This window comes from Olea europaea, unplaced genomic scaffold, assembly GCF_002742605.1.
Source record: "Olea europaea var. sylvestris unplaced genomic scaffold, O_europaea_v1 scaffold1595, whole genome shotgun sequence".
NCBI classification, from domain to species: domain Eukaryota; kingdom Viridiplantae; phylum Streptophyta; class Magnoliopsida; order Lamiales; family Oleaceae; genus Olea; species Olea europaea.
Window position 1 is genome coordinate 40,752 of NW_019233576.1, and position 17,813 is coordinate 58,564.

The window sequence follows — 17,813 nt, forward strand, 5'->3', positions numbered from 1 at the left end:
GTCTGGAGGGAAGGGAGGGAGGTTGATTGGTTTAGCCCTAAATTGTTAAGGAATATTGAGTGGCATAAAATCAAGGATATTCCACTAATTTGGATAATCATCCACTGAGTTTCTTCCCCATTCATTGTCATTTATTTAGGCATGTAAATATGCACACGTTATAAATGTTTTAGATAGACTACTGCCTTGTATATAAACTCCTAATGCCATCATAAAATATATATATATATATATATAGAAAATCATAAATCTTTTCATAGTATCAGAGCAATCACGACCCTGAACCTTTTCCTTGCTTTTTCTTCTTCACATACAAGAATTTACCCATGGAAGGGAAAGATGAAGGCCAAAACTCGACCTAGCCTGCAGCCAACAATGTTGATGATGCAAACAATCCTTTTTATCTTCATCATACCGATCAACCTGGGCTTGTACTTGTCATGCAACCACTTATTGAAGAAAATTATAGCACATGGAGTCGTGCCATGCTAATGGCTCTTAGCATCAAGAACAAAGAAGGCTTTGTCGATGGCACTATCAAACAGCCGTTAGAAACTTCCACCATAGAACTCCAACAATGGAGGCCTACAACAACCTCATAAAGGCGTGGCTCTTCAATTCAATGTAACCGGATATTAGAGCGAGTATAATATACTACCAAAGTGCTCATGAAATCTGGGTTGATTTAAAGGATCGCCTTTCACACACTGATAGTGTTCACCTATTCCGTATTGAAGAAGCCATTCATGATTACAAACAAGATAGCATGACTATTGGAACTTATTACACCAAGCTTAAAGGCCTGTAGGATGAATCTGATGTACTATATTGCATCCCAACATGCACCTGTAGCGCTATAAAAGAAGTCCTACAGTTCCAACAAAATCAAAAGACTATGGAATTCCTTATGGCACTTAATGAAGTTTATGCTGTCATTTGTGGTCAGATTTTGCTCATGGATCCACTTCTTACTACCAGTAAGGCATATTCCCTTATTCTCCAGGATGAAAAACAACGAGGAATGTCGAAGGGAGGTATACCGATGGCTAAAACTTCAGCCTTTGCTATGAAGAATAATTCTAGAAACCTTGAGAACACTTTCACACCCAAAACTCCTTATTAGAAATGTGGAACCTGTGATAAAATTGGGCACAATTTAGAGACATGTCGAGCACATGTCAAATGTGATTATTGCGTCTGGCGCAAGGACACACCATTGATGTATGTCAAAAGCTGTAAAGGACAAACTCCGCAGGTAACAAATACAATTAACGAGAGTGCACGAACCCTAATTATATGGCCAACCATGCAGATGCCAATACACCATTCACCATCACAGCAGAACAACATCAGAATCTCTTGTCATTACTTACTGAAAAAAGCCTAATTCAATGGTCAATCATTTTGGTAGTACATATGCCATAAGCGATCTCTCGAGTACGATTTTTTGTGTTTCTATCATTGAGAAAGATATGTGCTAGATACTTGACACAGGAGCTACAGACCACATGGTTTACTCTGTTGATTTATTGACAACAAATTTTCGTGTCACAAATTGAACTGTGCATCTGCCTAACGGAACTACTGTTGCAGTCACACACACGGGCAGCATTCACTTTGTTGGCTTCGTCTTGCATGATGTTCTATGTGTTCCTTCTTTTAAATTGAACCTGATTTCTATTAGCAAGCTTGTTCGTAATTCCCATTACCTTGCCAAATTCTCTAATGGTACTTGTATACTACAAGACCAACGATCGGGGAAGATGATTGGGATGGGAACTAAACGACAAGGACTCTACTACCTTGACACTCCACAAAGAACCAGATGCAATGCAGTCACCTCATCAACTTCTTGTTCTCTGAGACTTTGGCATCAATTCCTTGGTCATCTATCAAACAAGGCCTTTCGTTTACTCTCTCATTTAATTACAAATATAAAATTTTGTAGTATTTCTGATTGTTTAATTTGCCCATTAGCTAAACAAACTCGGTCTCCATTCCCATTAAGTTCCGCTGTCACTAAAGTACCTTTTCAATTAATTCATGCTAACATATGGGGAGGATATCATGTTCCTTCCCTTACTGGGGCACGTTGTTTTCTTACCATTGTTGACAATTACAAGACTCTTCGCAGTGATAATGGACCTAAATTTACAATGAAAAATTTCTATTTAGGCGAAGGTATTATTCATCAAACCAGTTGTGTTTCTACTCCACAACAAAATGGACTTGTCGAAAGAAAACATCGACATCTCCTCAATGTAGCACAAGCCTTGCTATTCCAAGCCAATCTACCTATGAAATTTTGGGAAGATACCATCTTGACTACTACCTACCTTATTAACTGAACGCCCACACCTCCACTTCAAGGGAAAACACCTTTCGAAATGCTTTTTCACAAACAGCCCACATATGATCATTTGCGAGTGTTTGGTTGCCTTTGTTTTGTCTCCACACATAACCATCATCTCACCAAATTCGATGCTAAAGCCACCAAATGTCTTTTCTTAGGTTATCCATATGCTCAAAAGGGATACAAAGTTTATGATCTCTCAACTGGTACAATCTTTGTTTCACGTGATGTCATTTTCTACGAAGATATTTTCCCTTCACTATCTTCCGCTGCAAACACACATCCAATGCTGAAAACCTTATCTCATACCTACCTACCAATATTGAAGTGGTAACCCAACCATCTCACTCAGAAAGGACATTCTTCTCATAGTGAAGCCTGTCCTCCAACCTTTTCTTCACCTACAACTTCTTCACTCATCGATCAAACTATTCCACCCTCATCGTCGAATCCACAAATCCCTCTGTGAGTATCATGTTGGTATTTTTCTTCCTTTAAGAACTGTCCCAGCATCTAACTTGGCGTTGGTTGAAGTTAGAGGTATCAACTACCCCCTATCTAATGTTCTTTCATATGAACGTTTATCTCCCAAACATCGTGACTTCACCATTTCTCTTTCATTCAATAAGGAACCATCATCATTTGCTCAAGCAGTTTGTGATTTGAAATGGCGTCCTACCATGCAACTAGAACTTGATGCTATTGAAAGTAATGGCACATGGTCTCTTTAGAGATTACCTCCAGGAAAAAAGCCAATTGGATGCAAATGGGTATACAAGATCAAACTTTCAAACCCGATGGTATGATTGAGCGCTATAAAGCCAAACTGGTAGCAAAAGGATACAACCAAGTTGAAGGTCTAGACTATCGAGAGACATTTGTTTCAGTTGCAAAATTTGTGACAGTTCATCTTCTCCTTGTCGTGGCTTCAACTCAACATTGACATCTTCATCAGCTCGACGTTAATAATGCCTTTTTACATGGGGATCTTGATGAAGACGTTTACATGTCTTTACTTCCTGGCTTTGGATGAAAGGGGGAGACACAAGTTTGTAAACTTCACAAATCACTATAAGGGCTCAAACAATCTTCACATCAATGGTTCATTAAACTTTCCACTTCTCTGAAGGAAGCTAATTACAAGTAGTCAAAGGCTGATTATTCATTGTTCGTTCGATCCTAGAATGGTTAATTTTTAGCTCTTATCATTTAAGTCGATGACATAATTCTAGCAAGAAACATCCTCCAAGAAATTGAAGAGACCAAGATATTCTTGAAGAATCAATTAAAACTCAAGGATCTTGGACATTTGAAATACTTTCTAAGAATTGAGGTTGCACGGTCTAACAAAGGCATTATCCTTTCACAATGAAAATATGCAGTCGAGATTCTAGAAGATGCTGGATAACTTGGTGTGAAACCAACCTCTTTTCCCATGGTACAACTCTTAGTAATTCTGAAGGTGACTATATCAATGATCCATCTTCTTACAAAAGACTTATTGGGCGGTTAATTTATTTGACAGTCACACGACCCGACTTAACATATGCAGTTCATGTTTTAAGTCAATTTATGGACAAGCCATGAGTGCCACACTTAGAAACAGCTCGTCGTGTCCTACAATATGTGAAATAGACGCCAGGACTAGGAATATTTCTTCCTACAAAAAGTTCAATCCAACTAAATGCCTTTTGTGATGTAGATTGGGCTAAGTGTCCTGACACTCAACAATCAGTTACGAGGTATTGTGTCTTTCTAGACAATTCACTCATTTCCTGGAAAACTAAGAAACAGATGACAGTATCACGGTCCAGTGCAGAAGCCGAATACCGATCAATGGCAGCAACTTGTTGTGAAATTACTTGGCTAAAAACAATTCTACAAGATTTGGGCATCGAACACTCACATCCTATTAATCTATATTGTGATAACCAAGCAGCACTCCATATTGCTTCAAACCCGATATACCATGAACGGACAAAGCATATAGAAATTGACTGTCACCTTATACGAGAAAAAGTTGAAGAAGGAATGATCAAGATGACTCATGTAAGCACATTAGACCAACTAGCAGACATTTTTACAAAGCCATTGAGCTCTTCACAATTCTTGACTCTACTCAGCAAGTTAGGAATTATTAACAGACATTCCAAACTTGAGGGGATGTTAAGGAATATTGAGTAGCATAAAATCAGGGACATTCCACTAATTTGGACAATCGTCCACTGATTTTCTTCCCCATTCATTGTCATTTATTTAGGCACGTAAATATGCATTATGCACGCGTTGTAAATGTTTTAGACAGACTGCTGCCTTGCATATAAACTCCTAATGCCATCAGAAAACATATACAGAAATTCATAAATCTTTTCAAATGTCATTAGAGACTCCTGACAAATAACTTTCCTTTTTCATTTATTATGAAAATAGGAAGGAAATTAAAACATTGAGCAGAGTTATTTGTGAATGAGGTATTCATTCTTGTTATGATTTGTGTTCATTGAGATTCATAATATAATGTTCGGAAAATGAGTATAACATTTCTACATTTTTCTCCGAGAAACTCTAGAAAAGTTGAAGAACAATTATTGAGAGTTCAAATTTATGTCTCATTTTTCTATCTCCTTGGTAACGATCAGTTTCAGAGAGATTTCTTAGACTGTTAAAAGGATTTGGTTGCCTAGGCTAGATTCATTTTCCGGTGAGGTTCCGACGAACTTTACGAGGGGGATAGATGATAGATAGAAAAAGGTAGTTGCTGAAGGGAAGATGAGTGTGGGGCTTGTTGAGTGTTGAAAGAATGAAAATAGGCTAGAGGAGCCCTTTATTTACAGACGTGAAGGTGACAAAGATAACGTGGCAAATCTATCTTTTCCGCTTAGACCAACATCCTTCTTTTGTAGGCCAAGTGATATTAGACACAACCCATCATTGATCAGCCAGGGACCCATAATGATAAAATATTTAACTATGGTAGAATGGCATCTTGTCAGCTGGTTGTGATTTGGTTTGAGGGTAATCGACTGAGTATATACATTTCCCATCTAGAGAGTAAGACAATCAATCACATCTTTAGGTACTACTCTGAATTGGCGATGTCTCTCTTCGTCTCCCTTTTCACAGATATTATTATCATAAATGCCTTTGCCAATTAATTAGTTAGCCGAGTAAGCCAGAATTTATAAATTTTGGCAATTGATTATGTGAAGTTTTTTAATTAGTGATTTTTTTTAACTAACAAAGAGTTTGTTTTTATTTGAAAGGTTTAAGTAATCTCAGAACTGAAGTAATATTAATCCTATTTTCTTGAGCGATGCTATTATTCGGAGAATTTCTATTGTAGCTCACTGCTTGAGTTGCTGAGTCACCGCTCACTTGGTTCAAGCCTAGTTCTCGAGCGATGCTGTTATTCAGAGAAATTCTGTTTGCGATTTAAACAGCTTTTTATGTCCTAAACAACTCCAAACACTCTCTATTGTACATAACCAAGTCATATTCCATCCAGGTGAGTGGTTGGTCATTATATTCTTCCTAGAAAACATCTTTTGAAGAGCCTACATCAATTCTATACCTTGAGATCATTCAACCACACTTTAGAAAACATCAAATCCAAAATTCTCAAAACACCAAATGACCCACTTCCGTATAATAAGTCAGAGTTTTAAAGATCGAGGAAGGTGACCAGAGTTCAGGTAGCACAAGAACGGGGAGTTTTTGATGATCCGCATGAGATAGACGATTTCAGGAGGTTGGGAGATGGTACAAGAACACGCAGTCCATGAGGGCCTTGGAGATTACAGAAAGTAGGTCAGAGAATACTAGGAGTAAGTCGAGTCTAGACCATACTGTAAGTCAATTCGTTTATAATGGATATTATTGGCTTGCGCTCGAAGTTTTTTGACCTGACAAGATTTCTCCGTGATCATTTTGTTGGTGTTATTTATTTTATAAAAAATACTAATTGTGACAATTCAACATAGGTTAGACTTGCTTGTGAGTTCATCTAGATTAATTATTATTTGTGAGCATTAATCACCTATTCATCCCCTCTAAGTGTTAATTGGGTCAAAATTCGATATTTCAATATCTACTATATGTATGCAATTTTCTTGATAGTAATTTTGATGTATTTATTACTTGTGCAACTTTTTGGTCATTACGGTAGTGTCTTATCTGATAACACTGCAGAATGGAATTTGCACCTTGCCAACCTGTTGATAGGATAAAGCAAACTTCCTGAAAATATAATAGATGGCATTCTAATGTGTTTGACAACACGTGATGCTGCAAAGACAAGTACATGATCAAAACAATGGAGGTATAAATGGATTAAACTACATCAACTGATATTTGATGTTACATTGTGGCAAGAATTAGAGAGTTCGCAAGAATTCATGGTAAAAGAGGAGGGAACTATGAAGTTCTTTGCTGTTCCTTTACCAGGTTCTTTTAGGTCACCGAGGACCCATAACACAGTTTAGTCTTGTTATTCCGGCGCTTGAAATATGTTCACATATTGACCAGGTGATCAATTTCTTATCATATTATGGCGTCGAAGAATTCATCTTTGGAATCGGTCAGGGATACAGAATTCCATCTTCACTATTGATGTATTTACAGTTTTTACATTTGAAACTTTCTGCTTGTTTCATCAATCCTTCTCCAACATTTAACGAATAGACTGGTTAGTCTGGAATTGTGTGACGTCATCTTTGATGCAGTATTACTACAAAGTTTGATATCTAGCTGCCCGTTACTGGAGCAACTGTTGCTGAATTTCCCAATTGAATTTGATTACTTGGAAATTGATGCTCCTATGCTAAAACTTTTTCATCTTCAATATTTTCGTTGTTCATCTATTTGTATAAAGAGATCCCAACATCTTGCAACAGTTACAGTTACTGCTTACGAGCATTATGAGGATGACGAATTCAAGTATGGAAACTGTTACTTCATTGGGTTTTTTGATTCTCTTCCTTCCCTTCATAAACTGTGCATGGACTGCCATTTTATGCTGGTATGGTTAATTATAAATGCAATCACGTGAATTCAAGTTAACTATGTCCGATCATAATTTTTCCACCTGCTTTCTAGACTTTATCAGCAGGTCAAGTCCAAACGGTGCTTCCAACTGCTTTAATCCACCTCAAAATTCTGAAGTTACTCCATATATATCTAGATTCAGAGGATGAATTCTCGCCTATAAATTTAAGTAACTGCAATTGCAGTTCCCTACAAAGATTTCAAGTCCCTGATTAGAACACTTCAGAAAAGTCTTTCTATTTCAATTATGCCTACAAACTTCATATTGTTATCTAATTCAAGAATTAGAGAATTAGACTTTTGACATAAATTAATGTCCGACATTTTATTGATGATAAATGAGAAATCAAACATTTTATAGTACATATTAATTTTTACCAAATTCCGTTGAAACTTCAAACAAAAACTTCAGTTTGCGTGCAAGACCCAGGAAAGAGAAGTCTGAAACCAAAGACTGAATTATTGCCATTTTCTCTATGCTTGGAACAAGGTCTTTATTAGGACCCTCGAAGTTGCCACATCTTTCAAGTTCCAGCAGCATCTAATTATTATTTTTACTGTTTTTTTCTGAAGACTTGGCTTGTTTTCTCATTTGCAATTATTCATGGAGTGGGTGAAAAGAAAGATAAGGTTCTTGCAAGGGACGAATGAGAAATTACCGAATGACACATTATCGCCTTGTTATATTGAAAATGGAGGCAAGCTGTTAGAAGGGCTTATTGCTAACTCTAATGTTAAGTATGATATTCCTAATCGCGTCTTTACCATTGAAGAACTTAATAAAGCAACAAACATCGATTTCCCTAGTCTACGATATGAGGATTCCAGATCTGTTATGCGGGATGGATTGGGCTATTACATCAGCGGCGTTTTTCAGCAACGGTCTATTCTGGTGAAGAAGTTCAATCCTTTTGAAGAGGCGTCCCATGCTGTGAACAACATTGTATTCAAGGTGCTGATGAACCGCCACAAAAATGTTTTGAAGGTCTTGGGTTGCTGCTTAGATTTGGAACTACCTGCTATTATCTATGAAATCGGGATGAACTATGGACTTCTATATGACCTTGTCGTTAAAAGGAAAGATGGGAATAATATTGGCAAATCACTCTCTTGGAGTAATCGACTAAAAATTGCAATAGAGGTTGCAAATGCTCTTGTTTATCTTCATACTGCATTTCCCACACCTATCATCCATAGAGATCTAGCCACAAAAAGCATTGTCATAGACAATGGTGTTGTTAAGCTTGTCAATTTCTCACTCTGCGTAGCATTGCCTCCCGGAGAATCACAGGTGGAAGTAGAATTAGCTGGGACGCGAGGATATACTGAACCTGAATACTTCACATCAGGCATTATCACAGAAAAGAGTGATGTCTACATGTTTGGAAGTATTCTCCTTAAACTCTTAACTATTCGTTGCCATTTCTATGTAAAGTGTGAAAATACTACTTTAGATGGTTATGTAAAAAACCACGTTGACAAGAATGAGTTGAGTGAAATTTTGGACCCAGTAATTTTAGGGGAGATAGGCGAAACAGAGCATCAATTGCAGGCTTTCTCGACACTTGCTTTGAGATGTACTCTTGACGGAGGGGCAGATAGGCCATACATAATCGATGTGGCAAAAGAATTGGTAAGGAGTCTATTCATCCCACTCGAAGGAGCAGCAGATAAGCCATATCGTCAAGATGTTATGTTGTTGGGTAAAACACTTTCTAGATTGTTATTTTGTTGGGTCTTGATGCTTACTAGTAATGTATGAACGTTTACTCGAGATAAGCTGTAGACTTTTGAAAGATCTGAGCATGAAACTTATGATCCTTTTTGCTGATGTCTTCATTTAAGGAAGTGTTGTCTATATCAATGGTTTAAGATGAGATTTTGTTTTAATGATGCATATATTTTGGAATTATACGAGAGGGTGTGACTAGAAAATACAACTAGGGACAATTTTATTTAGAAAAAAAATTTACAGTATACATGGAAGCAACGGTCCAAATAATGAACAAAATTCAAGTTTTAAGAACAAAATATGAGAGGTTGAGACATGAAAAACTAGAAACTTTCTAGCACTATTGCACGAAGGTTGGGGGAGGTGAAAATTTTCCTTGAAATATATATTTGATGAATCGTTTAAACCTTATATAAGAACATATTCTGATAGTAGTAGGAGGTGAAATATCTATTCCAATACTCTGTGATAGAAATTATAGTAACCAACTATCTGTAACTAAATGCCCTATGTAGTTGAATGCATTTAAACCTCCAAGAAAAAAATGTCATCCTTAATTTATTAAATTGATGGCTTGTATCTTGGAATGCTTGACAGTGTCGTTTATGCAGAAGAAATGTGTCAATTCTTTTGTAGCACAAAAAAATAATAATAATAAATAAATAAATTCACTCAATTAAAACTCTTCCGAAAATCTGTCTCTGTCTAAACAATTAATATCATTATGAAATTAAAGAATTCTGAAATCCCCTTTGGCAGCCACTTTGTAGCTTTCCTGGAATCATTGTTCAAGATTGTTGGCATAAATTTATGTCCATAAGACCAGGTAGGCACTAAACTAGGTAAGGAGACAAGAATAATACAGGAGCAAACCATAGAACCAGTTATGGATCAGGGTGTTAATATTGTTTTGACTTTTAGTTCCAAATTGGTGGAAGCTACTAAATCAAGTGGGGATGACATAGGCAATAAGGAATAGTCTAGTAAAACCATATGGGAAAATAGAACTTCTGCACACTTATGTTTATCATCGAATGCGATTTAAACAAGTCAGAATATAAAAAGAATCAAGAGTAAAAGAAAAAGAGAAGGATGGAAGTATATATGCTTAAAATGAAAGATGAGATCAATTTAACATAAAAATGAGAGTACATATGCTTTTGATGTTCTAAATATTACGAGATGCATTATAAATATTGATGAGCTCCTCATATAGCCCTCGGTGTTAAGCTATATGGAACAGCACATAGAAAACATTATCTTTAAGTTTTAGGAGTACCCAAAAATGCAATCTAACTTGCTCAAAAGTGTACAATACTCTACAAATTCAAGACACAAACTCAGGTACTGGTCATTTCTGACTCACCAGAATCGATCTCATTAGTGTCAATAGGAGCCAAGTCCAGATCCTCCACAAGCTTCCCCAGGATTTCAACAAATTAGGGGGAAACTTCTTATTCATAGTTCGAATCATTGCTCTCACCTCCTTCGTATGTCCATTCTTGGTTAGCCCTTCTGCTAAATACTTCAAACTATTAAAATCCGGAATCTTGTGTAACTTCACACACTCTTTAAACACCTTATATCCTGTCACATATCGATCTTACTCGCACAAATAAAATACCAAGGCCCTGAAAATAGTTGTATTTGGATTACAGCCTTTCGACCCCAACTCATCACACACCTTCTTTGCTTCATCCATTATACCATTTTTACAATAGCTTGTCATAAAGTAGCTATAGCATCAGGCTTTATCCCAGCATTACTCATTTCGTCAATTAACCTCTTATTCTCTTAACCCCCTCCACCTCCCCGCTATGAATATGCGTAAGCCTCACATTATACGCCCCAAAATCAGGAACACAACCCTTTTTTGTTACTCTCTCGTCCCAATAACTCTCCGACTCCTCACTCCTTCCCTTCTTGTACAACCCTTGTAAAATTGTGGCAAAAGTAATCAGAGTAACCCCAATCCCCTTCTCCTCCATCGCACTCAACATCTCTATTGCCATTTCAGGCGACCCCACCTCGCAGTATGCTTTAATCAATATACCGAACGTGAACTTACCAGGAGAAAGTCAGTATTTCGCCGGAATCTCATTAAAATAAGTGAGCACATGATCAAACAGTTTGGAGTGTACACAAGCAGTAAGCAAAGCATTGAAGGAGAGTGATGATCGAGGGGTGGCCAAACAGTCATTTCATCGAACGTTTTGAGAGCAATCTTGAACATACCGGTGACGCCATAGGATCGAACGAGGGAGGCAAGGAAGGCTTCTTCAGTAATTTGGGGAAGCGTTTTGCGGGACTCAAGAAATGATTCAACGTCGGAGAAGCAGTGGGATTTGGCCAAACGACGGACGGGGAACTCCTAGCACTATTTAGGGATGACAAGGTGGCGGGTTTGAGACCGGGACGGGAACTGCGAGCACTATTTAGGAATGGGCGAATGGCAATGTGGCGGGTTCGGAGAGAGACGGGTTCCCTTGTCGCATTACCCATTTAGGGCGGGTAAGGGTGATCGTGTTTACGTGCCTATATAATTTATTTATTTTTTTCTTTTGGATTTTTGATAATTTTTTTTAATGTCCTTATTCATTCAAATGAGACAATAATATAATTATTAAAATTTTTAATTAATTTATTTATTTTTAAAATTTAAATTATTCGAATATATTTGATAAACTAAGATTTTTATTGTTTATCATATTCTTTAAATAATCTTAGTTATCATCTTCTATTAGAATTAATAAAACTTCGTCGAGTTTTTTTATTAGGGCATGTTTGAGCCCCATTATTTCCTAATAATGCATTTTAGAATGGTAAATTGATGGAAAATGTATGTTTAAAAAATAAAGAAAAGTTTTGAATTTACGTATAATATTATTTTATTAAAAAATGTGTAGTTAAAAGTTAAAAGAAGAGAGAAAAATGTATTTTAAAAATAATAAGAATCAAACAAGGGCTTAAAATATTGAATTCTTAAATTAAAAAAAAAAATTAAACTAGGCAGGGTGGAGACCCCGTTACCCGTACCCGCCTCGAGGCGGAATTCCCCGACCCAATTACCCGACTAAGCATGTAATTCCCACCCCATTGGGAGATCCTCACGGGTATCGAATTTGACGGTTATTTTTGTCATCCCTAACACTATTGCACGAAGGTTGGGGAAGGTGAAAGTTTTCCTTGAAATATATATTAAATTTATCATTTAAACTTTATAAAAACATAATCTCATAGTAGAGACGAGGGTGAAAAATCTATTCCCTATCAAGACACAAGTTCAAGTCATCCAAGCATGACTTTTTGTGGTAGAAATTATAGGAGCTGACTACCTGATCTAAAATGCCCTATGTAGTCGAATGCATTTAAACCTCCAAAGGAAAAATGTCATCCTTAATTTTTTATTAAATTGATTGCTTGTACCTTGGAATGCTTGACTATGTCGTTTATGTAAAGAAATGTTAAAAAATTAAAAATAATTAAAAATAAAAAATTTAAAGTGCCCTGTACAAATTTCAAGTTGCTCAATTAAAACAATTCCAAAAATCTGTCTAAAAAATTTATACCGTTATGAAATTAAACATATAATGATCAAACATTTAACTATGGTGGAATGGCATCTTGTTTGGTTTGAGGGTAATCCATCAAGTACATGTATTTCTCATCTAGAGTTAGAGCACGACAATCAATCATATCTTTAGGTGATAGTCTGAATTGGCAATATGTCTTCTTTTGTCTCCCTTTTCACAGATATTATTATCCTAAATGTCTTTGCCAATTAGTTCAGATAGCCAAATAAGCCAGAATTTATAAATGTCGGCATTTGATTATGTAAAGTTTTTTAATTATTGAATTTTTAACTAAAAAACAATGTGTTTTATTTGAAAGGTTTAAGTTATATCTGAACAGAACTAATATTAATCCTATTGTCATGTAATAAACAGTTTAGTCCAATATCTATGTTGTGATATGGAATGTCATTCCACATAACACATGGTACATATATTTATGACATATTTGGTATGTTGGACTAGACAAAAAATGTCTCTGCGCCTTAGTCTTGATCAAGAAAAGCACTAAACGCACCATCAAATATTTAAGCCTCTTGCCAAAACGAGGCAAAATTGGAAAATACAATTGATATTGTCATGTGTCTTTGTTGCTTATGTCGCCTCTATTAAATAGATGGCGTTTGGCTTTTCTTTCGATTATATGTACAAGAAACCTACCTGTGGGACACGTCGGAGGCAAGTTACATTAAGTGATAGTTACTCGAATAGCTTAATGCAAGGGCACACAACTCCATTTCTTAATGTCCTGATCGTTTGGCCGCCCTTGCTTAACGATTGGGATAACATGAGTGACTACCTCAAACTGGATGAACTTGCCAAGTACCAACCACAGGATCCTTAAGCATGATTAAGTAAATCTCTAGTCCTTGAGGCAATTCTCCGACAGGGTAAATCCATTCAATCACTCGGTTTGCGGAGATTGAATATCGGAAAAACACAAGAAATGGTTTACCACAAAGGTGAAACACCCCATCCACACAAGTGTATATAAATTATGGTGCCTAATTCATATACAACAGATTTCTCCGATCACACACTACAAACTACACTGTTAACACGGAGTTTCCACATTGTAATAAGTAGGGACTTCAAGTGGACAATAATTCTTTTGGTAGATTTCAAGTATCTAAAACAATTATTCACTAAACCAATTAAGGATCGACTGATTGAGTAATGTAACCAACTGTGATTTGCGCAAACACTCATCCTAGGTGGATTGCTACCGTCCAATATCATGTTTTATATTCTTTGTTTTCAAATATTCGATAGTCGAGAGAGACGTGTTACGGAGTTAGACATGCCACGTGGTGTGATCAATCCTCTTTACTTTCTAATTTCAAACACACTAGGAATGCTGTCTTCACATGTCTTAAACAATAAACCCAATTTTGTATGTTTTGGGATATAAATAAAGGAAAATTTTTAACTTTTAAATTATTTGAATTAAAAAATGCGAGTTTCATATCTGCTAGGTTTTATTGTAATTAGCTATTCTTTAGATAAAATTAAAGTTAAAAAAGAGTTATAAAAGTTAGAGTTATTTGGGAGGTTGTATGAGTCAATTAGGAGTTTTTGGATTCAAGTATGGAACAAGGAAAAAAAGTAGCTAGAATAATGCTAACTGGCCGACCTTCAGTGCTTGAGCACCACCTTGGATAAATCAATAGAACCATGCCGCCCACCTAGAGCTAGCTCGCCGCTCGAGCGGCGATGTTTTCCAGAGAAATTTTGTTTGCGATTTAAATAGCTTTTTGAGTACTAAACAATCCCAAACACTTTCTACTGTATATAACCAAGTCATATTCCGTTCAGATGGGTGGTTGATCATTATATTCTTCCCAAAAAAACATATTTAAAAGATCCTACATCAATTCTATACTAGGAAATCTTTCAACCACACTTTGGAAAACATCAAATCCAAAATTCTCAAAACACCAAACCAACCACTTTCGTATAATATGTTAGGGTTCTGAAGATTGAGGAAGTTGACCAGAGTTCCGATAGGACAAGAACGAGAAGTTCTAGATGATCCACGTGAGATAGACGATTTCAAATGGTCGAAAGCTGGTGTAGGAGTAAGCGGTCCAGGAGGGTCTTGGAGATTACAGGAACTAATATTCGTGACTTTTTGCTTATAATAATTGATAAATTTAGATTCTGCATTAATCACCTATTCACCTCCCTCTAAGTGTTAGTTGGGTCAAACTTCAATATTTCAATATCTACTATATGTATGCAATTTTCTTGATAGTAATTTTGATGTTTTTACTACTAGTGTAATTTTTTGTTCATTACAGAATTGTCTTATCCAATAACACTGTAGAATGGAATTTGCACTACGCCAACCTGTCGATAAGATAAGCAAACTTCCTGAAAATATAATAGATGACATTCTAATGGTATCATAACAAATTGGTATCCGTTTTATTCCTAACAGATCGAGGCAAGAGTTTGATTCTTTATTCATAAGACGATAATGCTCAGAACAAGTTTTAAATGTCTTTCGATACTCTTCTTCCAATTTATAACAATCATATCTCATAATAGGTGCACTTCAAGCAGTGACGGATCCAACACTTGGCGAGCTCCAGCGGCCTCCCATGCTGGATCCGCCGGGAGGAGTTTTTTTTGTTGGGAACAGATTAAATTTTAAGCTTATATTACTTGTATTTCATTTTATTTTCAGTCGTGGCTTCTAGCTCTGTTGGTTGGAACTTGAATGTTTATGTTGGATGTTTCATGTTTGAATCCCCTTGCCAGCAAAAACTTATTTTACAATGCTTTTATTCTACATTTTTGGGGCCACTCGTGCAGGATCCATCGGGAGGAGTTTTTTTTTTTTTTTGTTGGGAAGAGATTAAATTTTAAGCTTATATTACTGGTATTTCATTTTACTTTCAATCGTGGCTTCTAGCTCAGTTGGTTGGAACTTGTATGTTTATGTTGTAAGTTTCATGTTTGAATCCCCTTGCCAGCAAAAATTTATTTTACAATGCTTTTATTCTACATTTTTTACAAAAATTCAATAGGAGGTGGACCAAAGGGTTCGGGTCCTATTTGATAGAAGTATTGGAAGCTTGACCATTACGCCACTTATTGGTTGCTGTCATTGTGTTTAACAAAGTAATATTTGTTAGGTTCTATCTGGTTTGCAAGTACAATTGCAAAGATTCGAACTCGTGTTCTTCTTTTAAATTATACAAAACTTGGCAACAATTACATTCGATGAGTCCAATTTATTCTTATAAGAAAATTATATATTTAATTTGAACAAAATAATTGTTATATTTAAATTTTAGACCTTGTTTGATTTTCATTTTTTTCAAAAAATATTTTTTATGTTCTTTTCAACCACACATTTTTCAATAAAATAATATTACACGCAAATTCAAAACTTCTATATATTTTTAGCTACACATTCTCCATCAAATCACCATTTTAAAATGTATTTTTTGCGAAAAAACGCAATAAATAAATAAATGATATCAAATGGACTCTTAATATTTTATTGCGACTGAACGGTCGATAACCGCCTGTGCTGGGTTGAACTTCTGAATTCACCCCTGACTTCAAGTTGCGTAAACCAAAGAAGATACTGGCATTTTTAATCTCTTAAATGAAACCATACATTTTGTAGTACACATAACTTTAATCAATTTTTCAATCATACAATTTTATCAAATTCCTTTGAAACTTCAAACAAAGACTTTAGCCTGCGTGCATGACCCAAGAAAGAGAAGTCTGAAACCAAAGACCTGGATGATTTTCTTTGATTTATTGCCATTTTGTCCGCATGCTTGGAATAAAGTCTTTATTAGGACTCTCAAAGTTGCTACACTCTTCAAGTTCCAACAGCATCTAATTATTATTTTTACTTTCTGAAGTTTTTTGAAGGCTTGTTTCCTCATTTGCTATTATTCATGGAGTGGGTGAAAAGAAAGATAAGGATCTTGAAAAGGAGGAATCAGAAATTATCGCCTTGGTATCTTGAAAATGGAGGCAAGCTATTAGAAGGGCTTATTGCTTCCTCTAATGGCAAGTATAACACTCCTCGTCGCATCTCTACGGTTGAAGAACTTAGTTGTTGATATGCTGATTTTCGTGGTCTATGAAATGAGGATTCCAGATCTGTTATGCGGGATGAAACAGGCTATTACATCAGCCGCATTTTTCAGCAACGGTCTGTCCTAGTGAAGAAGTTCAATCTTTTTGGCATCGGAGACAAAGGTCCATCCTATGCTGTCAACCGTATAGTAGTCAACGGTGCTGATGAATTGCCACAAAAATGTTCTAAAGGTCTTGGGTTGGTGCTTAGATTTGGAAATACCTGCTATTATCTATGAAATCGGCATCAATTATGGACTTCTCAATGGCATTCTTTTATGGAAGGAACTTCGGGAATAATATTGGCAGATCACTCTCTTGGAGTAATGACTTAAAAACTGCAACAGACGTTGCAAATGCTGTTGTTTATCTCCATACAGCATTTCCCACACCTATCATCCATAGAGATCTAGGCACAAAAAACATTGTCATAGACAATAATGGTGTTGCTAAGCTTGTCGATTTCTCACTTAGCATAGCATTGCCTCCAGGAGAATCACAGGTGGAAGTAGATATTGTTGTTGGGATGAAAGGACATCTTGATCCTGACTACATGACAACAGGCATTAGCACAGAGAAGGGTGATGTCTACATGTTTGGAATTATTCTCCTTGAACTCTTAACTGGTCGTTACCCTTTCTTCAATGTAGATGATGAATATCCTTCTTTATGGAATTTTGCAGAACACCACGTTGAGAAGAATGAGTTGAGTAAAATTTTGGACCCAATAATTTTAGGGGAGATAGGCGAAATAGAGCATCAATTGCAAGCTTTCTTGAGACTTGCTTTGAGATGTACTCTTGACAGAGGAGCACATAGGCCATACATAATCGATGTAGCAAACGAGCTAGAAAGAACTAGTAAGGATTCAAAGGTCTGTTCATCCACTTTAGCCCACTCAAAGTAGCAGCAGATAAGCCATATCGTCAAAGATATTATGTTGGCAAAAACACTTTCTAGATAATATGTCTATCTACTTATAAGCGACTACACACCAAGCAATAGG

At 36.2% G+C, this 17,813-nt stretch overlaps 2 protein-coding genes across 2 annotated transcripts; both read left to right on the plus strand.

Annotated features, from left to right (window-relative positions):
• Positions 1–7,802: 7,802 nt before the first annotated feature.
• On the plus strand, positions 7,803–9,194 carry LOC111377010 (non-functional pseudokinase ZED1-like). Its single transcript, XM_023000024.1, has one exon. It carries the CDS (start codon positions 8,001–8,003, stop codon positions 9,156–9,158), a length of 1,158 nt encoding a protein of 385 aa, XP_022855792.1. The 5' UTR covers positions 7,803–8,000; the 3' UTR covers positions 9,159–9,194.
• On the plus strand, positions 8,354–17,730 carry LOC111377011 (non-functional pseudokinase ZED1-like). The gene is made up of 2 exons (XM_023000025.1): positions 8,354–8,381; positions 17,299–17,730. Exon 2 carries the CDS (start codon positions 17,334–17,336, stop codon positions 17,712–17,714), a length of 381 nt encoding a protein of 126 aa, XP_022855793.1. The 5' UTR covers positions 8,354–8,381; positions 17,299–17,333; the 3' UTR covers positions 17,715–17,730.
• The last annotated feature ends 83 nt before the right edge of the window (positions 17,731–17,813 follow it).